The 22,871-nt window shown below is 33.5% G+C and overlaps 1 protein-coding gene across 1 annotated transcript in view; it reads left to right on the forward strand.

The window, feature by feature from the left end:
• The first annotated feature begins 293 nt into the window (after window positions 1-293).
• b4galt1l (DP-Gal:betaGlcNAc beta 1,4- galactosyltransferase, polypeptide 1, like) overlaps window positions 294-22,871 on the forward strand; it is a 32,416-nt gene continuing 9,838 nt past the window's right edge. The window contains exons 1-3 of the mRNA XM_051127472.1: window positions 294-1,286; window positions 5,179-5,414; window positions 14,744-14,931. Of these exons, the coding sequence (XP_050983429.1) occupies window positions 1,013-1,286; window positions 5,179-5,414; window positions 14,744-14,931 (698 nt within the window). The 5' untranslated portion in view covers window positions 294-1,012. The remainder of the gene's footprint in view (window positions 1,287-5,178; window positions 5,415-14,743; window positions 14,932-22,871) is intronic.

Genomic DNA, 22,871 nt, shown 5'->3' on the forward strand with positions numbered 1-22,871 from the left:
TTATTTTTATCGGGACTTTTTTTGACCAACCGAGCAATTTTTGACTGTGTTGCTTGCTGGTTTCACAAATAACGTATTTTTAAAGTACATGTACTAAGAACGAGCTGTAATTAAACCGCATTAAGCAACGATTCTTTAATTAAACACCTCAGCCAGGAATGCTTTTATTGTGAAGCTGAATTCCTCATTTCCTCTCACTGTAGCTGGCGTCATATGATGACGCAACTAGCTCCATGACGCAATCTACAAATAATAGTCAACAATAAATTCGCCTGCAGAGTGTGTAGAGATCAGGGACTTTCACAAGCTAAGCCCAACGCTTCCTCTCACATATGAACCGATCTGAAAGCAGTACGCGTTACCGTAAAGATTGGTGTCAGTCCGGAAACTTATCGCCATCTCCCTTTCCGATATTAATATCGCGGATCGTTGCGGCTTGGAGATTTAACATATTATACATATGGGATTTTGAGATGTGGCGGATTTTTTAAGAAGATTTTTTCGGTTTAACTTCATCTGGATCCGAAAGAGTTTTACGTCTGTCTTCGTGCCGTTAAGTTAACATACTTCTACAAACAAACTTTTTTACGGACTTTTTACGTGTTCACACACGTTTAAACTTCAACTATGATCGGGATTGAAACTCAAACCTCGGTTTTTCGATAGTGTTACTTGTAATAACGTTGTAGTTTTTATTCAAGGAAATAAGCCAAATGTAGTGATCGCGTGTTATTAGCTGAGAACTGAGCTAAGCCGTTAAATTATTTAAGATTTAGTGGAATCGGATGAGACGTTTACATAAGACATATACATTTATATAAAATTGTGTATATTATTATAATTAAAACAGTATTTGGCAGGGCTTTTAACCTGTAAATTAGTATATATATATATATGTTAGATGTTACCCGAAAGCCCAGGAAGTAGAAAGTACATAGAAAGTGATTAATTGCGTTGGACTGTAAATCTATATATATATTTTTTAAGAGTATATATAGCCAGGATATCTACAATGCGGGAAGCGCCTGTGAATTTCAGTCTTCTACACAAGACTTGTTCTCTAGTGGTGCTGCTATGTTTTCTACACATCTCTGTCACTATCATATATTATATGAGAAATTCAGATTCAAGACAAGCCTTCATACAAAATCAGCAAAACCCTCAGTTTCACAGGAAACTGGCCGAACAGACAGTAACTACAGAGGAGAGCAGTCTGCCATCTGTGTCTAATGTCACAGAGACTGTGAAAAAGCTGGAAACGTGTCCTGACAATCCACCTCGATTGGGTGAGCTGCTGTTTCATTTGTACAAAGGAAATTGACCTCTGGAAACTTTTTCAAAGAGAGAGAGAGAGAGTGTGTGTAATTATATATAAATACATATACGTGAATCACTTTATCATTTAATTGTATAATAACATGTAATTTGTTTTTGTAATACATATTTTTGAATATATTATATGCTGTTGTTTATTTAACACTAATATATAATTTCTTTTTTTTTTTAATAAAAAACCAAGGCTTCATTTATTTGATCAAACATACAGTAGATACAGTAATACTGTGAAATATTATTACAGTTTAAAATAATTATTTTCTATTTTTGCTGATTTGGTGCTAAAGAAACATCTCATATTATCATCAGTGTAGAAAACATTTTTTGCTGCTTAATATTTTTGTGTAAGCAGTGATACACTACCATTTAAATGTTTGGGATAAGTAAAGAAAAATGCTTTTAATTATCAAGGATACATTGAATTGATAAAAAGTGACAGTAAATACATTTATAATGTTACATTTCTGTTTCAAATAAACATTGTTCTTCTGAACTGTTCTTTCAAGCTTTGGATTCATACTGAAAAACAGTATTAAGCATAAGAGACCTTTTTCAAATCATTTAAATGTAAATAATTTGAATGAATTAAAAAAAATAAACTTTTGAGTGGTATGCACGAAGTTCCATGTCATTCTAACTTTTTAAATATACGTTTAACTGATGGCCAGTTAAACATTTACAATTTATATGATTTTTATTTTTTCGCATTTTATGTACTTGTTGGTGAGTTTCACAAAAGCAAAGGCATTTTACATAAAGAAAATGAAGCCTATGTAAAGGACCATTCATTGTTTTTGTTTTGTGAGATAACAAATACAGCTGAAAAAATAGGCTTCACATTCTTTTTTTCCAGATAAGCATGTTTTTCCTCTTGGTTTTTGGGGTTAAATATGCTTAGACTTGTTCTGGACAGTTTTCAATTCACTCATTTTTGAGGCTGTTTTAGACAACAAGGATGCATTCAATTCATCAAAAGTGACAGTAAAGACATTTATAATGTTACATATATTTGTATTTCAAATAAACAGTGTTCTTCCAAACTATTCTTTCAAGCTTTTGATTCATCAAAGAACACTAAAAAACAGCATTAAGCATAAGAGACCATTTTCAAGTCATTTAAATTTAAATAATTTGACTAAAAAAATCCTAATGATTTCAAACTTTTGCCATTTCTAACTTTTTAAATGTATGTTTAACTGATTTACAATTTAAATGTTTTTCTATTTACTTCTCTCTTTTTGTGCTTGTCTGTTTAGTTTTCAAGTTTCACAAAAGCAAATACATTTTGCATAAAGAAAATGAAGCCTATGTAAAAGATCATTAATTGTTTTTGTTTTGTGAGATGACAGTTACAGGTGAAAAATAGGCTTTACTTTCTTTTTTCTTTTTTTTCAAAGTAAACATTTTCCAGTTGGTTTTGGGGTTAAATATGCCTGGACTTGTTCTGGACAGTTTTCAATTCACCCATTTTTAGAGCATCTTGGCTGTGTTTAGACAACAAGGATGCATTGATAAAAAGTGACAGTAAAGACATTTATAATGTTACATACATTTCTATTTAAAAAAAAAAAATTCTTTCAAACTGTTCTTTCAAGCTTTTGATTCGCCAAAGAACACTGAAAAACAAATTAAAGGAGAAGTCCACTTCCAGAACAACAATTTACAAATAATTTACTCACCCTCTTGTCATCCAAAATGTTCATGTCTTTCTGTCTTCAGTCGTAAAGAAATTATGTTTTTTGAGGAAAACATTTCAGGATTTTTCTCCATATAATGGACATTGATGTCTCGGTTTTGAACTTCCAAAATGTAGTTTAAATGCAGCTTCAAAGGGCTCTACACGATCCCAGCCGAGGGAAAAGGGTCTTATCTAGTGAAATGATCTGTCATTTTTTTCCAAAAAATAAAATTTGTATACTTTTTAAGCACAAAAGCTCATGTAGCACATGCTCTGAGATGCGCGTCCACAATGCTACAAATTAGTAAAGGGTCGTTCTTGAACGATTCTTTCATTTTGAATGAATCTTTAATGTGACTCAGGAAGAACGAGTCATATCAGGGAGTGATTCGTTCCAACATCCTATTAGGTTCTGTACCGGAATTAGTTCACCTGTTTCGAGTCTTCGGGTTTTTCGAGTCGTTCGTTCATCTTATGGGGCTGTCACGTGATGAACGAACGACTCAAACCCGAAAACTTGTCAGATAAGAGGTGAGGTGAGCTAATCATAGACTAAAGAACCAGGTAAACAATTAATTAATCTTTTCTGTTTCTTATAGCATTAAAGTTTTGTCTTGTTTGTAATGTGATCAACGTTTGAGTAAGCAGTAGATGTGTTAGGGAAGTAACACGCAACATTTTAATTATATTTTGCTAAAATGAACCAAATGGCTCAAAAAAAAGATTCATTCATTTTGCTGAACGAGATTCAAAGGTCCGAGTCGGTAAAATGATCCGAACTTCCCATCACTACTACGAATCACGTCTGTGTACTGAGTATGGCGAAAAACTCCAGCGTTTACAAACTTACTTGCACTTTCTTAGTCTTTGCGCGTTCGCTTTGTAAACACTGGGTCTGTTCCGCCTACATTCCACATGACCTTTCGACGTGATTCAATAGTACGTAGCGTCGTGGACGCGCATCCCAGAGCCTGTGCTACACAAGCTTTTTGCTTAAAGTATACAATTTTTTATTTTCTGAAAAGAAAATGGCCGATCGTTTCGCTAGATAAGACCCTTCTTCCTCAGCTGGGATCGTTTAGAGCCATTTGACGCTGCATTTAAACTACATTTTGGAAATTCAAAATAGGTGCACCAATGAAGTCCATTATATGGAGAAAACTCCTGAAATGCTTTCCTCAAAAACCATAATTTCTTAATGACTGAAGACAGAAAGACATGAACATCTTGGATGACAAGGGGGTGAGTAAATTATTTGTAAATTGTTGTTCTGGAAGTGGAGTTCTCCTTTAAGCATAAGCGGCCATTTTCAAATAATTAAAAAATCTATCAGTTAAACATAGATTTTTTTCTCATTTTATGTGCTTGTCTATTTAGTTGGCGAGTTTCACAAATGCAAAGACATTTGCATACAGCTGAAAAATAGACTTTCTTTATTCAAAATATACATATTTTTTCCACTTGATTTTGGGGTTAAATATGCCTGAACATGTTCTGGACCGTTTTAAATTCACCCATTTTTTGTTTCATCATGGCCTTTTTAGATTGGTTGTTTTTAAACAAAATGTCTTTGTATAACAAATCCACATTTGAGTTTATATTTTGTCAATACATAATGATTCAGCACAGTGCAGTATTTCTGAGAAATTGCGTGGTTGTTGTAAACAGTGTGACCTGTCACTTTATGTTCCCTCTGTCCAGATTCCAAAAACAAAATCATGTTTTTACAGCTGCCGTGACTCTGGATGTTAACATTCACCCCCCCTCCGTAACTTTCTGCTGACAATACAGCAAATTATTGTCTCTTGCATGAGTGTTATATGGTAGTTTGCACATTATCTACTGATGCTGATGAATTGGCTTCACTCAAGCCCTGTGTCGGAATGGAAAAATTGGCAGAGAAGCTTTGTGTTACGCGGTTATTTTGTCTCAGCTATCTTTCTCTTTAGACAGACAACATTGACACTGCTGCTTGCAGCAACAGTAGTATGATAATGTAATTGGATACACCATAATGTGATGAATAATAATGAGTTCTCTAAGGAGAGATGGTTTATTTTAAGACACAGAGTAGCACTTGGTTGGTTTTTAATAATCGGAATGATCTAATATGAGTTTTATGTCTCCATAATAAAGCATGTTTTTTTATGTCTTGGTTCTTCTAGTGGGTCCGCTCCGGGTTGAGTTTTCCGACCCGGTCACCCTAGACCTGGTGAGGTCAGAGAACCCAGGGTTGCAGCCCGGTGGACGCTTTAAACCTGCAGACTGCATCGCCCAGCAGAAGGTGGCAATCATCATCCCCTTCAGGAACCGCGATGAACACCTAAAGTACTGGCTGTATTATCTCCACCCTATCCTACAACGCCAGCAACTGGACTATGGTGTCTATGTCATCAACCAGGTTTGTCTTTCAACCAGTGCAATAAAACCTTTGCAGTCTTTGACCAGTGAGTGCTTAATCTGCAACTGCAGAAGGGTTCAAAGGCCTGTGGTCTAGTTCGATGTTATCATTGAGTTGGAGGTTACATATCTGTTTGGTTGTTGAAGTTGGTATTATTTCCTCTTAAATTGAAGCCTGAACAGATGCAAGTGTACAGCTCTTTTGAAAACTCCTTTTTGATCAAAGAGCTCAAAGAGCTTTATTTAATTGTCAGTTGATCAGAAATGGTGAGTCAGTTTAAGCAAAGCAAACATAAGTGGCTGCTTGACTTTTTTTTTAAATGCTTTTGTCAGTTTCAAAGTAAACTGTATTTTGAAACACAGAGTTCCTCCTAAAGCTGTGTTTTGTAATATCTTTCACTTTTGTTAACCCTTTAACATTCCTGTAAAATTAAACTAAACACGCAGACACTGAACTGTGGAACACTAACAGGTTAATCTACACTGCGTATTCCCTTTTGTTATCTGGAACCTCTGTTAGGCAGACGTGCTGGGGCATGACGTTTTTCTAAGTAAGCTTTTCTCTCAAACTCCTTTCTCTCTCATTGGCTATTTTGAGTAAGAATGCAAATTGGTTGTTCTCAATTACAAATATGCTTGTAATGAAAATTGATACTGGTAAACTGATACTGTACAAAATGTACCAGTACTTTTGACATTCCTACGTTGAGGAAGACGTGACATGTACATTTACATTTAATATTGTGACAGACACTTTTTTACCAAAGCAACTTACAAGTGAAGAACATTGTTTAGTACGCAGTGCCAAGCTACATGTGTAAGACTAGAACAAAAGCCAATGGAGAAGTCCCAATAATTAAATTAATGAGTATGCAGTGAATAGTCTTTTCAGTTGACTCAAACATTTGCATTTGAACGGCATAATCTAACCAAATCAACACTAAAATCTACCTGAGCACTTTTTAGTTTTGTAAATTGCACTTTTTAGATGTACATTTCTGCATAGATGATTCCCGAAATCGATTTTGCTTCTACAGCAAAAACTGATATTCATATATATATTTTTTAATTCCCTCAATTATTTTCTTCAATTTTTGTAAATTTAAGGGATAGTTCACCCAAAAATGAAAATTACCCTATTATTTACTCACCCTCAGGCCATCCTAGGTGTAAATGACTCTCTTCTTTCAGAATACAATTGGAGTTATATGTATCTATAATATATATATATATATATATATATATATATATATATATACACATTATGTATATATATATATATTTACATTATGTATATAAAACAAAATGTCCTGGCTCATCAAAGCTGTATAATGACAGTGAATGGGTGCTTAGATTCAGTAGTTTAATAGAAGTCCAATAAAGTGCATCCATCCCTCATAAAAAGTACTCCGGACGGCTAAGAAAAGATGTGTTTTTGTAAAAAAAAAAATATCCATATTTAAAACTTTATAAACTGTCGTTTATAGCTTCCGCTAACTGTCATACGTGTGTTCACGAGAGAGTGGTGTTTCAGCAAATGATGAATTTGCAAAGTGTAAGCTCCGGTGAGAAGTGACAAATGCAGAAGTGCAGTGGAGAGACCAAAACAAAACACAAGTCATTAATTACAACGGACTGGTTTTCCTTTGCTGTAAACTAAACTTGGTTCTCGCGAGACTAGCATATTCTCACCGTAGTTTATGCTACACCTACGTCCTACATCATTCGCTGAAATGCCACGCTCGTGAACGCGCGGAAAACAGTTAGTGGAAGCTATGGATATTTTTCTTACAAAAACACATTGATTCCCTTCAGAAGGCCATGTGGAACACTTTTTATGATGGAAGTCCAACTTTATTGGACTTCTTTTGGACTATTGAATATCAACACCCATTCACTGCCATTATAAAGCTTAAAACCGTTCTATATTAATGTGCTGCTTTAATTTATGTAGGGCTGGGAGATTTTGTCGATTTTATCGATTAATTTGAATTTAATGTGCAGTAACTGATGAAAATAACTGTCATTTTTCCCATTCTGTCAAATATTGTGCCGCAAAGAGCAATACTAGTTTTAACCTGTCTATAGCTTGGTAAATAACCATGGAATAAGTGGGATAATCAATGGCTTGCCGTGCATTGAAGGATTTTAAATACACGGCACAGAGGCAACCAAAGCCGTTGATTATCCCTTACGTAAACGTCCAATATTTGTTTTGATGATAATTTTCCATTAAAGGGGTCATATGATGTTGCTAAAAAGAGCATTATTTTGTGTATTTGGTGTAATGCAATGCAATGCTCTGATTAGCCAGCTATCCAGTGTGTTGTGATTGGCCGAATACCTCAAGCGTGTGACTGAAATGTTACGCCCCTTACTATGTTGCGATGCCGTGTCTCGGCGCAGCGAGACAAAACAATCAAATCCATTGTAAATAAGGCATTTGTTGCATCCAGTGAGGACATAATTACTGATTATAATGACTCCTGCTGTCTTTTTAAGCATAAAAGCATGTCTGCATTTGTGACCGTAGAAATGACGAACAACAAGCACTGCTCTACACTGCTCAAAACTCATGTTTGAATAGCCAGTAGCAAATTCTTTAAATATGAAAATATACTTACAGGCTGTGAGTCAGAAGTGCCAGACTGTCCTTGCAAAGTTGGAATTGCTCAACTTTATAATGTGCGCAGCCTCCGTAAAATGTGCTGCACACACTCAAATATTTGCGTTGTACCGTGGAATAGATTTGTTAATATAACTTGACCATAAACCAGTGATTTCTAGATGTGTTCTCATTTAGAAAACCAAAGAAAGTACCTTAGATTTCGCAACAAAACACACAGCATCTCCACAACAAGGCGGCGGTTGCAACAATACTACAGCGAGAATACAAGTTACGCCTTCTTTCTTTGCATATACATTTGGGCGGTGTTATACAAATCTTCCCACACAGTGACGTAGATGTGTGGGGGCGTGTTTGAATGAGCCGTTTTAGGAAGGCGTTGCTGTCTCTTAACTTTGATAAAGAATATCTCTTTGGGTATATTGGAGACTCCAACCTTTGTAACTTTACAGATCTTATATATGCACAAACAACTTGTAACACTCCAAAGACAAAGGAAAACATGAAATTTCATCATATGATCCCTTTAATTATTTAAAATAAGTTGCTCATTAAATAAATGATTATTTTGAGCATGCTTGTCATGAAGATTGATACTGGTTAACTGATACTATACAAAAGTACCAGTACTTTTGACTTCCCTATGCTGAGAAAGACATACATTTACATTTAGTATTGCAGCAGAGGCTTTTATCCAAAGCAGCTTACAAATGAGGAACATGGTAGGCCATTATGCAATACACAGTGCCATGCTTCATATGTAAGAGTAGAACAAAAGCTTACATATTTAAATTGGAGATTATTTAGTGAATAGTGTTTTTAATGGACTCAAATATTTAGATTTCATCACCGTAAGCTTAATGGAGAAGCCTACTTCCAAAACACACAGCAGCGGTCTCTGCCACAGTCTGGGGAAACTACTGTGTAATGTGCCTTGGTTTAGCACTGATTAGTAGGGGTGTGACGACGAGACGAGACACGAGACTGGGTTCACGAAAACGAGACGAGACAAGAATTTTAAACTTTTCTTAAGAAATCCTCAATGATGAGATATATAGGGAAAATAGTCTTTTATTCAACTGAAAAGCCAAAATGCCAAAAAAAAAAAAGGTGCATTTTGAACTTCCATTTTAATGAATTATGTGCAGTAATAAACAACATTTAAACAAGAGCTTCATGATTCTGGATAAGTTGAGAATCCCAGTTGTTCTTAATAAATTGGAGACCATGATTCTCTCACGATTCTGGAGAAAAAAGATTAGAAAACTAAATAAAATAACATAATTTACTAGGGGTTCTGACAAACTGTTCTTTGCTTAAGTCTTTTAAAAACATATTCATTTAAAAAAAAAAAAAAAAAAAATCAATGAAGGAGTCAGTGTCTCACTTCATTAAGACTTGTTTGACTATTGAAATCTCCTGAATGAATGATTCAATGATGTACTTTTTTTTTTTAAACGGACAGTTGTCACCACCAAGAGGATAAGCGTTACAATACATACAAGTGTTAAGATACTTTCGTTTTGATCGCTACTGTAGACTAAGTGTTTATACCCAAACTATAAACTTTTATCCCAGTACTTCTATTATTTAAATGTCTATAACACAGAAATAATGATTATAATGTGGTTAAAAAGACTGTTTGTGTCGCTCTTTCTGCGTTCACATTTACCCCGACCCTCTGGTTCATTAACACAGGCAGCGACAAAACGTGCTACTCACGCTCCACTGACACTCGCGATGTGAAACAGTCCTAATAGATATAGCTCAATCGTTGTCATTCAGGAATAAGATCGCGTGGGTGTTTGAATCGAGATCTTGATATTTTAAGGATTAATCGTATTTTCCTCAAAAAATATAATTTCTTTCCGACTGAAGAAAGAAAGACATGAATATCTTGGATGATAAGGGGGTGAGTACATTATATGTGAATCTTTGTTTTGTTTTAGAAGTGGAGTTCGGGAATTCTTCAGCTACTCCGTGCCATCAGAAAAAAGTACAGCTAAGCAGTGCTAAACCAAGGCACATTACACAGTAGTTTCCCCAGACTGTGGTAGAGACAGCTGCTGTTTGAGGCTGGGCGTCTTTTCAAAAAAAGTCGAGCGGCCTGTTGTCGTCATTCAGTAAATGCCCATGACATTAGAGACTGGAACGAGAAGCAACGCAGCGTTTCGATTCTTGTCTCTCTTTTTTCAGAACAGATGTCTTCATTGAATCCATTTCAAACAGTCAATTATCAGTGGTTTGGGAATTTTCCAAGTAAACGAAAAGACTAATGTGTATCATTCTGTGTGGCTTTGCACTAAAACCATCCTAATGTGCTCGCCAAGAAGGTCTTGGACCTGTTGGCGGTCTCCTCTGATTGTGTCTTTTCCAAAGTGTGATTGTTCTTTCTAATAATTCTCTTGCTCTCTTTACCACCCCCTTCTTTTCCCTGCACCTTGCATTTATTTTTTCACCCTTTCATCCTACATTCCTTCCCTTTTTCCTGTTCAAACCGAACCCTTTTTATGCGCGTCAGAGGCCCTTGAACTCGGGAAAAGGTGAGACGTCTGCTTGCTCTTTCTCTGGCCAATCGCACTACGCTTCACTGGCTGCGTCTGACGAATGGTAATGTTGGCTTCTTGATTATCTTGATTTCTCTTTGTCAGTTTCTTTTCCCTTCCTTATTTTCTCTGTCTTTCTCTGGCCTCACTCTCTCAAGTTCCTCATTTTCCCATGAATGGCAGTTCTGTGCCAGAAATGGCTGTTTTGTGTTAAAAAAGTGTAATTGAATCACTTTATCTAATCTTTTTGGAAGACTGGTGATTCATTTATTTACTGTTATATATATATAATTTAACTTTTATAATTATTTACTCACCCTTATGACATTGTAAACCCATAAGCTGCTAATTTGTCTGTTGATCACAACAGGAAGTTATTGATTGAAATGATTAAAAATAATGAAGGTGAGTAAATACTGACAGAACTGTGCTACTTATATCTGTCCTATATGAACAACGAAGCTCTTCTTCACTTTCACTTCTTTGAGTTTTGTTTCCTCATGGGTCTTGATCCTTTTGTCTGCTGTTCTAAAATGTGAATGAATCCTCAAGTGACACATTGCAGGCCGACGATCAGATCTGGTTGTTGACATGTGAGAACTCTACATTATGTTGACTCAAAAGATGGCCACAGAACAAGACGGTCTGCTTCTTCAAAGCCAAGTCTCGCTCTGAATACGCAGGCCACATCTTCTGATTCAATCGTGGATTTCGTCTGCTCTAGTAGAACAAGCGCACCTCAGTTCATTCAGGGCAGCTCGTTTGAGTTTGCTGTGTGTTATAAAAGAGAGGATTGCTGCTCTCTGTCGGGTGCAAGGGGGTTAACAGATAGTTCTGGGCTCCTGAGGCTTCGACCGTCATTAAATTTCATTGCGCAAGCTCAAGTGCCGCCGTGGTGCTCTTCAGAGGAAGAAAAGGTGTGCTCCAGACAGGGAGCGCATCCATTAATCATGAGCCAAAGGCCCAAAGCCAGTGGAAAGTCTTGAATGACAGTTGGAAATGAGTCACGTTGGAATGTTAAATTTGGGCTTTGCAGAATCTTCTTCATAAAAACGTACCATGGTTACCATAGTGTTCATGGTTGGAAACACATAGAAACATTGAAACATAATTTTATTACTGTAAAACAGCGCTTCCCAAACTTTTTCCTCATCCAAATTCTTTTGACCACAAATATTGGCATGAGGTACTGTCTGAGATTAATATGAGTTAATATTCAGTCATTTAAATTTTGCATTTATTTTAATTAGGGCCCGAGCACTGCAATATTAGCAATATTATAAATAATATTTATAATAAGTATTAGGTCTTTTACAACCACAGTAGAAGATGGTTTCAAAATCGTAGTTTTTTTCTCTCTATTTTTTTTAAGAAATACCACATAATCTAACATTAGCTTTATCTAGGGCTTTATTAAATAACCCTTTAATGGTTAAATGAAAAAATACTAATCAAAAAGCATGTCTAATTAATTGAAATCATGAAACAGGCACAATTTAACAGCAATTGATTAAAAGTTTAACAAAAATGACATTTTTAAAGCCCTATGAAATCCATCTTACTTTTTTTTTTTTTTTTTTACTTTTTTCTCAAATTCAGTTTTATTTTTGCCAAATTCCATGTTTTTCGTTTATTTTGTGGATTCCATTTTCATGGTTTCATTACATTTTAATAATAAAAAAACATGTCTAATTGATTTTATTGGAAAAACAAATTTAATTCAGAAATACTGTGTTGTGTATTTCAAGATTTCAAAATTGTTGTCTTTTCATTCATTCATTCATTCATTCATTCATTCATTCATTCATTTATTTATTTATTTATTTTTATGACAGTGGTTTATGACATATGTGACCCTGGACCACAAAACCAGTCATAAGTGTCAATTTTTCGAAATTGAGCTTTAAACATCATCTGAAAGCTGAATAAATAAGCTTTGCATCGATGTATGGTTTGTTAGGATAGAACAATATTTGGCCAAGATACAACTATTTCAGTATATGTAATCTGATGGTCCAAAAAAATCTAAATATTGAGAAAGTCGCCTTTAAAGTTTTCCAAATTAAGTTCTTTGCAATGCATATTACTAATCAAAAATTAAGTTTTGATATATTTACAGTAGGAAATTTACAAAATATCTTCATGGAACATGATCTTTACTTAATTTCCTAATGATTTTTGGCATAAAAGAAAAATCTATAATTTTGACCCATACAATGTATTTTTGGCTATTGCTACAAATATACCCCAGAGACTTAAGACTGGTTTTGTGGTCTACGGTCACATATATCATGTAATTCCACATTAGCTTTATTTTGGGCTCTATGAAATAAGTGTTATTTTTTTTCTGTTTTATTTTTTTTCCAAATTCGGAATTTTCCATTTAAATTTTTCTGGATTCCGTTTTAATTTTTATAGACTTAGTTTAAATGGTTAAATGAAAAAATAATAATCAAAAAGCATGTCTAATTAACTGAAATCATGAAAGTTACACAGTTTAACAGTTTATTAAAAGTACATTTTTAAGGCCCAATGAAATCTGTTCGTCCTCAAATTCAGTTTTATCTTTGCCAAATTTTGTGTTTTTAATTCATTTTCTGGATACCATTTTAATGGTTTCATTAAACTTTAGTAATTAAACACGTCTAGTTAATTGATTTTTATTAAAAAATGAATTTATTATTATTTTCCTCTCTTTATTTTTTTCTTTCTTTAAATATTGTATTGTGTATTTACATGTTTCTGGTAAATAAATTCTGGTAAAAAAATAAAAATAAATAAAAAAAATTCTGGTAAACATTCCTTAGAAAATGTTTTAATAACATTTTATTAGTAGTAGTAGTAGTACTATCATTACATTACATTAATATATTTTTCTGTCACAGTTTCTTCAAGTTAAACCAAACAGGCTGCTGTAAATACCTTTACATTTCTGAAGAACAGTAAAATGCTCTTAAAGTGACTCTCAGAGCAGTTCTAGAGATTGTTTATGCGTTTACATACTCATATATTGAGGCAACAGAGGCTGAAAACACCGCTAGTCGCGCGCTTTAGCATTTCTGTGCCATTCTTTCACACAAAGACACACAAAACATGCAGGATTCATAGTTAAATTCTCTTTTTGAGACTTAATATCCACAGACAATAGTCCAGTTGCATTTTTATTTAAGTGTACTGACCTACTTTTGATTTATTCATCCAAAATTTGGTAAATTCCACGACATTCCATGTTATACAGCAAATGTTTATGACTGGATTCCACAATTCTGTCTATGTTTTCAGCATATTTTGCAAAACACTATGATTACCATGGTCTTTTTTTGTTTAAAAACTGCTAAAATTAATTAGTTACCATTGTCTAACATGTTTTTTTTTTCCTGTTGCGCAAGGAATGTGTCAACTTCTTCCACATAAGGGCTAAAAAAAAAAATAGTTTCATCCAGTAAAAATGTTTTTCTCTTGTAGACCTAGTAAGAATTTTGTTATATACAATTAAAATAGATCAATATTATACTTTATGAACAATAACTAATATAATGGGGAATTATGTTGTTTAATAATCCAGTTTTAAGTCTATATTGTTTTTATTTGAAATGTCATGCACACTAAAATTCCAGTTTGGTTGTATTTGATTTGCAGTAGAAAGAATGACTTCTTGTTTTACTACTAAATAATGGTTAACTTTTAAAACCTGCTTAAGGAAGTGATATTTTCCTTTTAGTATCAGCCCATTCAGGTCGTTACAGATAATTTATCTTGACCTACTGGAAAGTTAACTTAGAAAAGGAAATGGAGGCTTTTTTTTTTTTTTTTTTTTTTTTTTTTTTTTGAGAAGGTGTGTGTTACAAATGCTCTGTGTTTGTCAGTTGCCTCATGCATGTCTCCTGCTATCTGCCAGCCATACTGTGAAAGATTAGACTGATAGCAGTCATGTTCACACATACAACAAGCAAAAGTGTTATGATTTCATCAGTGTAAATGGACACACCCGCTCTAGCAAAGACTCATTTCATTTTTAAGACTTGAAAGGTCATGCTATAAATCACACTGCTTTATAGACATTGTAACACATTTTTTCCACCACACTGTCATGTGTGATTTTATTTGTATGAAATGTGTATTTTTAGCTTTGTATCATCCACTCTCTCTTAATGACAGGGCGGCGAGGAGACGTTCAACCGCGCCAAACTCCTCAACGTTGGTTACGCTGAGGCTCTGAAGGAATATGACTACAATTGTTTTGTCTTCAGCGACGTAGACCTCATTCCAATGGATGACCGCAACATCTACAAGTGCTATAATCAGCCCAGGCATCTGTCTGTGTCTATGGACAAGTTTGGATTCAGGTATTTCGGTCTTTGTTGATTGTGGTCTCATGACTTAATGGTGTATTTTCAGCTCCCAAAATGTGCCAGAATGGATTTATATTTATTTGGATTACCAATGAACACGCTAATATAGAACAAACATGGTTTGTGTGGACATGGCGTCAAAGTATTCATTGATCTATATGCAAATTTATATGCTGTGGTGTAAATATTTACATGGATATCAGTGGGCAAGACTACATTACAGTATTTACATGTGGCTTATTCGTTAAGATCTTAAAGTCCAAGATAACATTTTATATAATGAAGCCGTTGTTTGCCTAAAGTTTCACACAAAAAGAAAATAATCCAGTCAGTTTAAGTATTTTATTTTAAAAGTATTTAATTAAAAACAATAAAAAAATGGCATATACTACGTGGTTGTTTAATATACAATCATTTCTTTTTCTGGCAAAAATTACTTTATTCTCTTTCAATTGTAATTTTTTTTTAATTATTTTTTTTTTTTAGGAATTACTTTTAATCAGCAAGTACACATTATTATTGAACAAAGTGAAAGTAAAAGCATTTATAATGTTTAAAAAAAAATCTAATTCAAATTAATGCTGTTCTTTTGAAATTTCTATTCATCAAATACACTACCAGTCTCTTCTGCTGACCAAGACTGCATTTATTTGATGTAAAGTACAGCAAAAACAGTAAGATTTTGAAATGTTGTTACTATTTAAAATAACTGCTTTCTATTTGAATAGATTTTAAAATGTAATTTATTCCTGTGATCAAAGCTAATTTTTCAGCATCATTACTCCAGTCTTCAGTGTCACATGATCCTTCAGAAATCATTTTAATATGCTGATTTGCTGCTCAAGAAACATTTTTTATTGTTATTATGATTAGTATGTAAAACAGTTGAGTATTTTTTTTTTCTCAGGATTCTTTGAATAAAAAGAACCAAAGATTATTAAGACTGCAATAAAATCTGAAGATTTATTTGAAATAAAAAGCTTTTGTATTATTATACACTATAGCATTCAGAAGCTTGCAGTCGGTATAATGTTTTTTATTTTTGGGGGGGGGACGAAATTATAGAAATTACAATTTATTTATTTATTTATTTTTTTTTTTTTTATCAAGGATGCTTTAAATTGATCAAAAGTGATGATAAAGACATATAATGTTACAAAAGATTTCTATTTCAGATAAATGCTGTTCTTCTGAACTTTCTCTTCATCAGATAAACCCGAAAAAATTCTGCTCAGCTATTTTCAACATAATAATAATAATAAATGTTTTTGAGCAGAAAATCAAAATATTAAAATGATTTCTGAAGGATCACATGACTGGAGTAATGATGCTAAAAATTCAGATTTGAAATCACTAGAATAAATGACATTTTAAAATATATTCAAATAGAAAATAGTTCTTTTAAATAGTAAAAACATTTCAAAATTGTGCTGTTTTTGCTGTACTTTGAATCAAATGCAGGCTTGGTGAGCAGAAGAGACTTCTTTAAAAAACATGAAAAATCTTACAGTTCAAAAACTTTTGACTGGTAGTGTAATTCTAAAAACAACAACAACAAAAAAAAATGTATCATGATTTCCATAAAATATTAAGCAGCAACAACTGTTTTCAACATTAATTATAATAAATGTTTTGAGCAGCAAATCAGCATATTAGAATGATTTCTGAAGATCATGTGACACTGAAGACTGGAGTAATGATGCTGAAAATTCAGCTTTGATCACAAGAATAAATTACATTTTAAAATATATTATAAACAGAAGACAGTTATTTGAAATTGTAATAATATTTCACAATGTTACTGTTTTATTGTATTTTGATCAAATAAATGCAGCCTTTGTGAGCATAAGACACTTTTAAAAACATCAAAATATCTTATAAAACAACTTTCTTCTAAATATCATTGTATATGAATATGGTAATCTTTTATTTCCATGGTATATACCAAATATGTACACAGTAGTTTTTGTAAGTCAAAGATATTTGTAGTCCTGAGCTTTGATTTGGAAATGTGGAAAATCTAAATGTTGAAGGATCAAACCCTCATTGATTGGTCTATGACCGTTGTGGTCTTAAAAGAATAATCTGGGTTAAATTGCTGTAAATGTGTTTTCATTTATTTTTAATGAGGGACAAGTCAGCTTTATTTGAAATGAATATTGGAAATCTGCAACAGGCCACAGATGCTATTGATTTAACCAGGTCATATTTAATTCAAAATATCCTTAAATGTTAGGTTACTCCAGCAGGACTTGACCTATAATAAGTGAGTCACTTTAGACAAAAGCATCAGATAAATGATAAAGTAGCAGTGTTTAAATGGGAATATTCTAGCCACATCACACATGATTCCCATTAGGGCCCATTGAGAACTCAAGTGTCTGTCTGAAATGAAACTGTAGCTAGTTGGAGCGGCTTGCAGCCTTGCACCAGTGACCTGAAGCAGAAGTTACATGTAACATGAGTAAGATGCGTGTGAAGGCGTGTGTGTGTGTTCATGTGTGTCCTTTTGTATTTACAGTGTGTGATGAGGAAATGATAACGGTTAGGTTTTAAACTCCCACACGCTGAAGCGTGTGTTGCTCTTTTGTAAGGCTTTTATAAGGTCTTAACAGCTTTCACTGCTGCTAGCATGGGCCGCAAGAGCCAGGCGGCTTTTTTCCCCCCACAGAACTTCAAAAGCATCTGGATGTAATTTGTAATTTTCAACAGTTACCATGCGGAAGAACATCAGACGAAGGCGGGCCAAAACCTGATGTAGGATAGTGTTTGCACATTAATTTCAAACAGAGACACCTTTGTGTACAGACACTTCTGTAGAAACTAATGTTGTAATGTCATGTTTATTGGAGAGACTTTTGGCTTAAAAAAAAAAAGGATGCTTTTGCATGCTTTCATCTATAATTGTCCTGTGTTTGAATTTGAATGCACTTAAATTTACTTGTTTCCCTCTCTATGCATTTTGCGTTACTTTGAATTTTGTTTTGAATGCACGTTCACTTTACCTGGCCGTGACTTTGCAGTTTCTAAAGGGATAGTCCACACAAAAATTAAGTTATATTAGCAATTACCAATGCTGGGTTACTACTGATTACAAGTAATCTGCATAAAGTAATCAGATTCCAAATATGTAGTACTTGTAATTGTAATACTTCAAAAGTTTGAAATCAGTATGTTTTTTAATGTTTTTTTAAAGAAGTCTCTTATGCTCAAAGTTCCACTTATTTGATCAAAAGTACAAAGAAAAGTAATATTATGAAATATCATTGCAATTTAAAATAACAGTTATCAATTTTAATATACTTTAAAATATTATTTCTGTGACGCAAAGCTAAATTTTCATCAGCCATTGCCAGTCTTCAGTGTCACAGAGTGGCACGATTCTTCAGAAATCATTCTAAAGTTTATTTGTTTCAGTGTTTTTTTTGTTTTGTTTTTTGGAACCTGTGATACTTTTTTTCAAGATTCTTTGATGAATAAAAAGTAAAAAAACGAAACAAAAGAACAGCATTTATTCAAAATAGAAATCTTTTCTAACAATATAAGTTTTTACGATCAAATCTATAAACAAGGTCAAAAGAAATCTCAGAATATAGGTCAGAATATATTACCTAAAAAAGAAGAATCTAGATTACCTTACTGACCACAATTTTAATTTGTAATCCGTAACAGACTACTGTCATTTACTCAGTGACAGTGAAAGTCAACTGTAGCATTCAAGCATTGAAGTGGATGCAAAAACATAATGATAGTATCTAAAATCTGGTCCGATATGACATACTCTAAGCCTTAGACTAGCTAGGGCATGTGTTATTATTTTTAGTGAATAATGGCTTTAGTTTAAAATCTGTCATATACTATACATTATGTATTAATTGGAATGTAGCTCACAGTGTTGGGGTAACGCATTACAAGTAACACGAGTTATGTAATCAGAAATCAGCTTTAGCTTTAGCTTTGAATATTCACAATATAGAATGGCCATGTAAATTTCATGTAAATCAAGTTGCAACCCATGCATCTGATATTGGAGACAAATAGCACCTCTGAGTCAATTATACCATGTCAAGATTTCAATTTAACAGTAAATTTGCATATTTAAAGTTCTCTAATCTCAGTTACTGGTCACATTAACAAGCAGGTCAACAAATAGAATGTTTCAAATGCATAACTCCTAAATCCTCTGCAGCTCTTTCATTTACCCTAGTTTAGGAAACCCTGGAGTAATAACAAAGAATGGAATATATTTTATTCTCGATTTTTATAACAATAGCCAATTCAATTCGAATCTATAAACAAGTCAGGTCAAAAGTAATCTAAAGGTAATCCAAAAGTAGTCTGAATATATTACCTAAAAGGAGTAATCTAGATTACCTTACTGACTACAATTTTAATTTGTAATTAGTAACAGATTACAGTCGGTAAATAATCTACTCAGTGCTGTCAATTACTCAGTGACAGTGAAAGTCAACTGCAGCATTCAAGCATTGAAACGGATGCAAAAACATAATGGTAGTATCTGAAAACTGATCTGATATGACCAGCGTTGGGGAAAGTTACTTTTAAAAGTAATGCATTACAATATTGAGTTACTCCCTAAAAAAAGTAACTAATTACATTACTTTTTTACTTTTTATGGAAAGTAATGTGTTACTTTACTTTTGCATTACTTTTTAAATCTGGGCAGGGCTTGCTTGTTTGTTTCTAATATACAAAGTTTTATTTTTGGCAAATGTAAAAGCCTTTTCACACCAAAAGCCTTAGGCTTTGAGAAAAGTAAATTCACGTCTGTACAGTAGACCGCAGTAGAAAAAAATGTTGATATCTTGAGTAATTTTTGCTTATTAGTATGGTTGAATTGGATCATCAAAAGTCGGCAGCAAAGACATCGGTTAATAAAATGGGATTAAATGCATAAAGGATATTTGTATTATTTAACATCTGAGTTGAATTTCACTGTTTTTATTCATTTTGAGGAATACTGAATCTGTTTTTTGTGAGTGAGATGAATTAATGCATGTTCACATTTATTCTAGAACTAACATCTTACTCCTGATTTCTCTCAACATGGGGACAGGAGAGCTTTTAATCAATAAATCAGGGGAAAAGTAACTGGCATTACTTATTTGAAAAAAGTAATAATATTACGTAACTTGCGTTACTTGTAATGCGTTACCCCCAACACTGGATATGACATACTCCAAGCCTTACACTAGCTAGGGCACGTGTTAGTTATTATTTTCAGTGAATAAAGGCTTCCGTTTAAAATCTGTCATATACTGTACATAATGTATGTATTGGAATGTAGCTCACAGTGTTGGGGGTAAAGCATTACAAGTAACGTGAGTTATGTAATCAGATTGCTTTTTCAAGTAACTAGTAATGCATTACTTTTTAAATTTACAAGACAATATCTGATTTACTTTTTTTAAATAAGTAAATCCTTTAAAACAGTGACATAAAAACTCTGATGCAAACCTGCAATAATTAAATGTTAAATAACACAAATATCCTTTGTTTTCAATCCCATTTTATTAACCTGTCTTTGCTGCTGACCTTTGATCCAGTTTAACCATACTAATAAGCAAAAATGACTGTAGATAAACTAACATTTGTGCTTCATTGTTTTTTCGTATTGCTGAAGAGTGTTGAACCTCCTTCTCCTGCGTTCTGTAGACGTGAATTTACTTTTTCTTTAGCCTGAGGCTTATTAATTTCACTTTTTGGTGTGAAAGGGCTTTTACATTTAAAAAAAAAAATTATATTAAAAACGAACAAGCAAGCCCTGCCCAGATTTAAAAAGTAACACAAAAGTAATGTAAGGCATTACTTTCCATATAAAGTAACATAATTTATTACTTTTTTAAGGAAGAAAAAAAAATTGTAATGCATTAGTTTTAAAAGTAACTTTCCCCAACACTGGTAGCTTCGTACAGGTCATACATGTCTGAAATATAATGAGGGTGACAATTATGAGATAATTTTATTGAAATGTATTAAATTTGATTGAAAATAAAAGGTTTAAAGCATTGTTCTTTAGTAGTTTGCTTGCTTGTTTGCTTTGCTTGTGGTTATATGCAGACATTCAGAGGTGCTAACATTTGTATAAGGCAGTGAGGGTGTGTGTTTAATGCTTTGCTTATACCACATCGATTTCTAAAACTCCTGGATGTCAATTTCAATTCAAGTCAGTCTTATTTTGTTTTGTTTGTTTAGGTCAATGCCAGCACCAAAATGGATTTAACTGTAGATTACTAACAATCAGTAGCCAGTAACAACAGATTTCATTTCAACATTCATATTGCAGCTTCTCACAGTCCTGGAAAGTTTTCAAACCTTGAAAAGTCAACATTTCAATAGTCGTTATAATTCGTCTAGTTGTACTCAGATTTGAAGTATTTATTTGACTAGAAACAACTCTTTGGCCACGTTCACACAGCAGCAGAATACAGTTGTCAATCCTGTGTTTGAATCTTTAATACAGTTACATTCACACACAGTATAGTTATTTATATGTGTGACAACTGTATTCTGTGACAGAACTCACACCTGGGATATTTTTAGACATTCTTGAAAAACACACGCTGTGTAAACCGAAAGAGCCGTTCAGCCGCACAAACGTGCGTCTACCTTGGGTTGTGTGTTTTCATGTGTGGTTTCAGGAACTTACAATGATGGAGAAATGAGCTGTGGGTTATCTGAAGGTTTCAGATCTAGTTCGTTTTCCTACACAGGAACCACACCCATCAGTTTCTGTGTGCCACTAAAATGCTCCGCTCTCCCTCCATATATATAAACTGATGACTGATAATGGAGGTTTCACGGAAGAGCTTGTGGCTTGATTGGACTTTTGTCGTGTCAGAAAGTGATAAGACTTTTAGTTTTATGAACATCGCCGTCTTTGATGTTGGTTGCTGTTATGGCTACTGGTTAGGAATATGGGCTTGACTCATGTTAAATGTTCATGCAGACAGTATTCAAGACGCTGCTGTGTGAACGGGACAATTCGAGACTCAAACCTGTAAAGAAAATGCGGTTGTCAATCCCAAAAACTGACAGTGTGAGCGTAGCCTTTTTTTTGTGAGTGTGCGCTCTGTAATATAATACAAAAATAAACATTATCTAAAATATTTTAAAACTCTTTTACAGTTTTATCCTATTTAATTATGTAACACAAGACGCTGCTGAAACTGTACATTTCATGTCAACTACTCAAACTGTTTTTAAACAATTTATTATTAATAAATTGGGTAACACTTTACAGTAAGGTGTAATCTGTTAACATTAGTTCATGTATTAACTAATGAACAATGAACAATACATTACTCTATTTATAATGGGTAATATAATGGGCATAATGAGTAACGATCTCTGGCGCCCTTAGTTTGGTCAAATGTACAGTCAAACCAAAAATTATTCAGACACCAGATATAATTTTTGATATTTTTTTTACTAGTTGGTGCACGTCACAGTTACGTCACTTGCAGCCGCACACGCATAACCAGTGGAAGTAAAGGGGTAAAATCCCTGGAATAAGGGAAAAAAACTATTTTTGTGCCTTTTGATGTCAAAATCAGAATGCAAATAATTTTTCTAAAATATTGTCGTCATAAACGCCATTTGAAGCTAAACGCATACGTTTAAATGTACATACTATGGATGAAATCTGCTCACAATTCTGACTTTTTTTCTCACAATTGTACATAGTTCATGTAAGTGAGGATTGCAAAATAAAGTACACTGTGACATATTATACCAAGAAATTCTTCATACAGTGGACTACCAGTAAAACTGATAAAAAAAATTTAAGACCAAAAATTATTCAGACACTTTGACCTGACTATGATTTGTGTGTTTTTTCTTTAATTGCTAATACAACCTTTTTACACCACAGACTGAACAATATTAAGCATTGCTTGCTAATTGGTCAGCAA

This window comes from Labeo rohita, chromosome 14 (assembly GCF_022985175.1).
Source record: "Labeo rohita strain BAU-BD-2019 chromosome 14, IGBB_LRoh.1.0, whole genome shotgun sequence".
Classification (NCBI taxonomy): domain Eukaryota; kingdom Metazoa; phylum Chordata; class Actinopteri; order Cypriniformes; family Cyprinidae; genus Labeo; species Labeo rohita.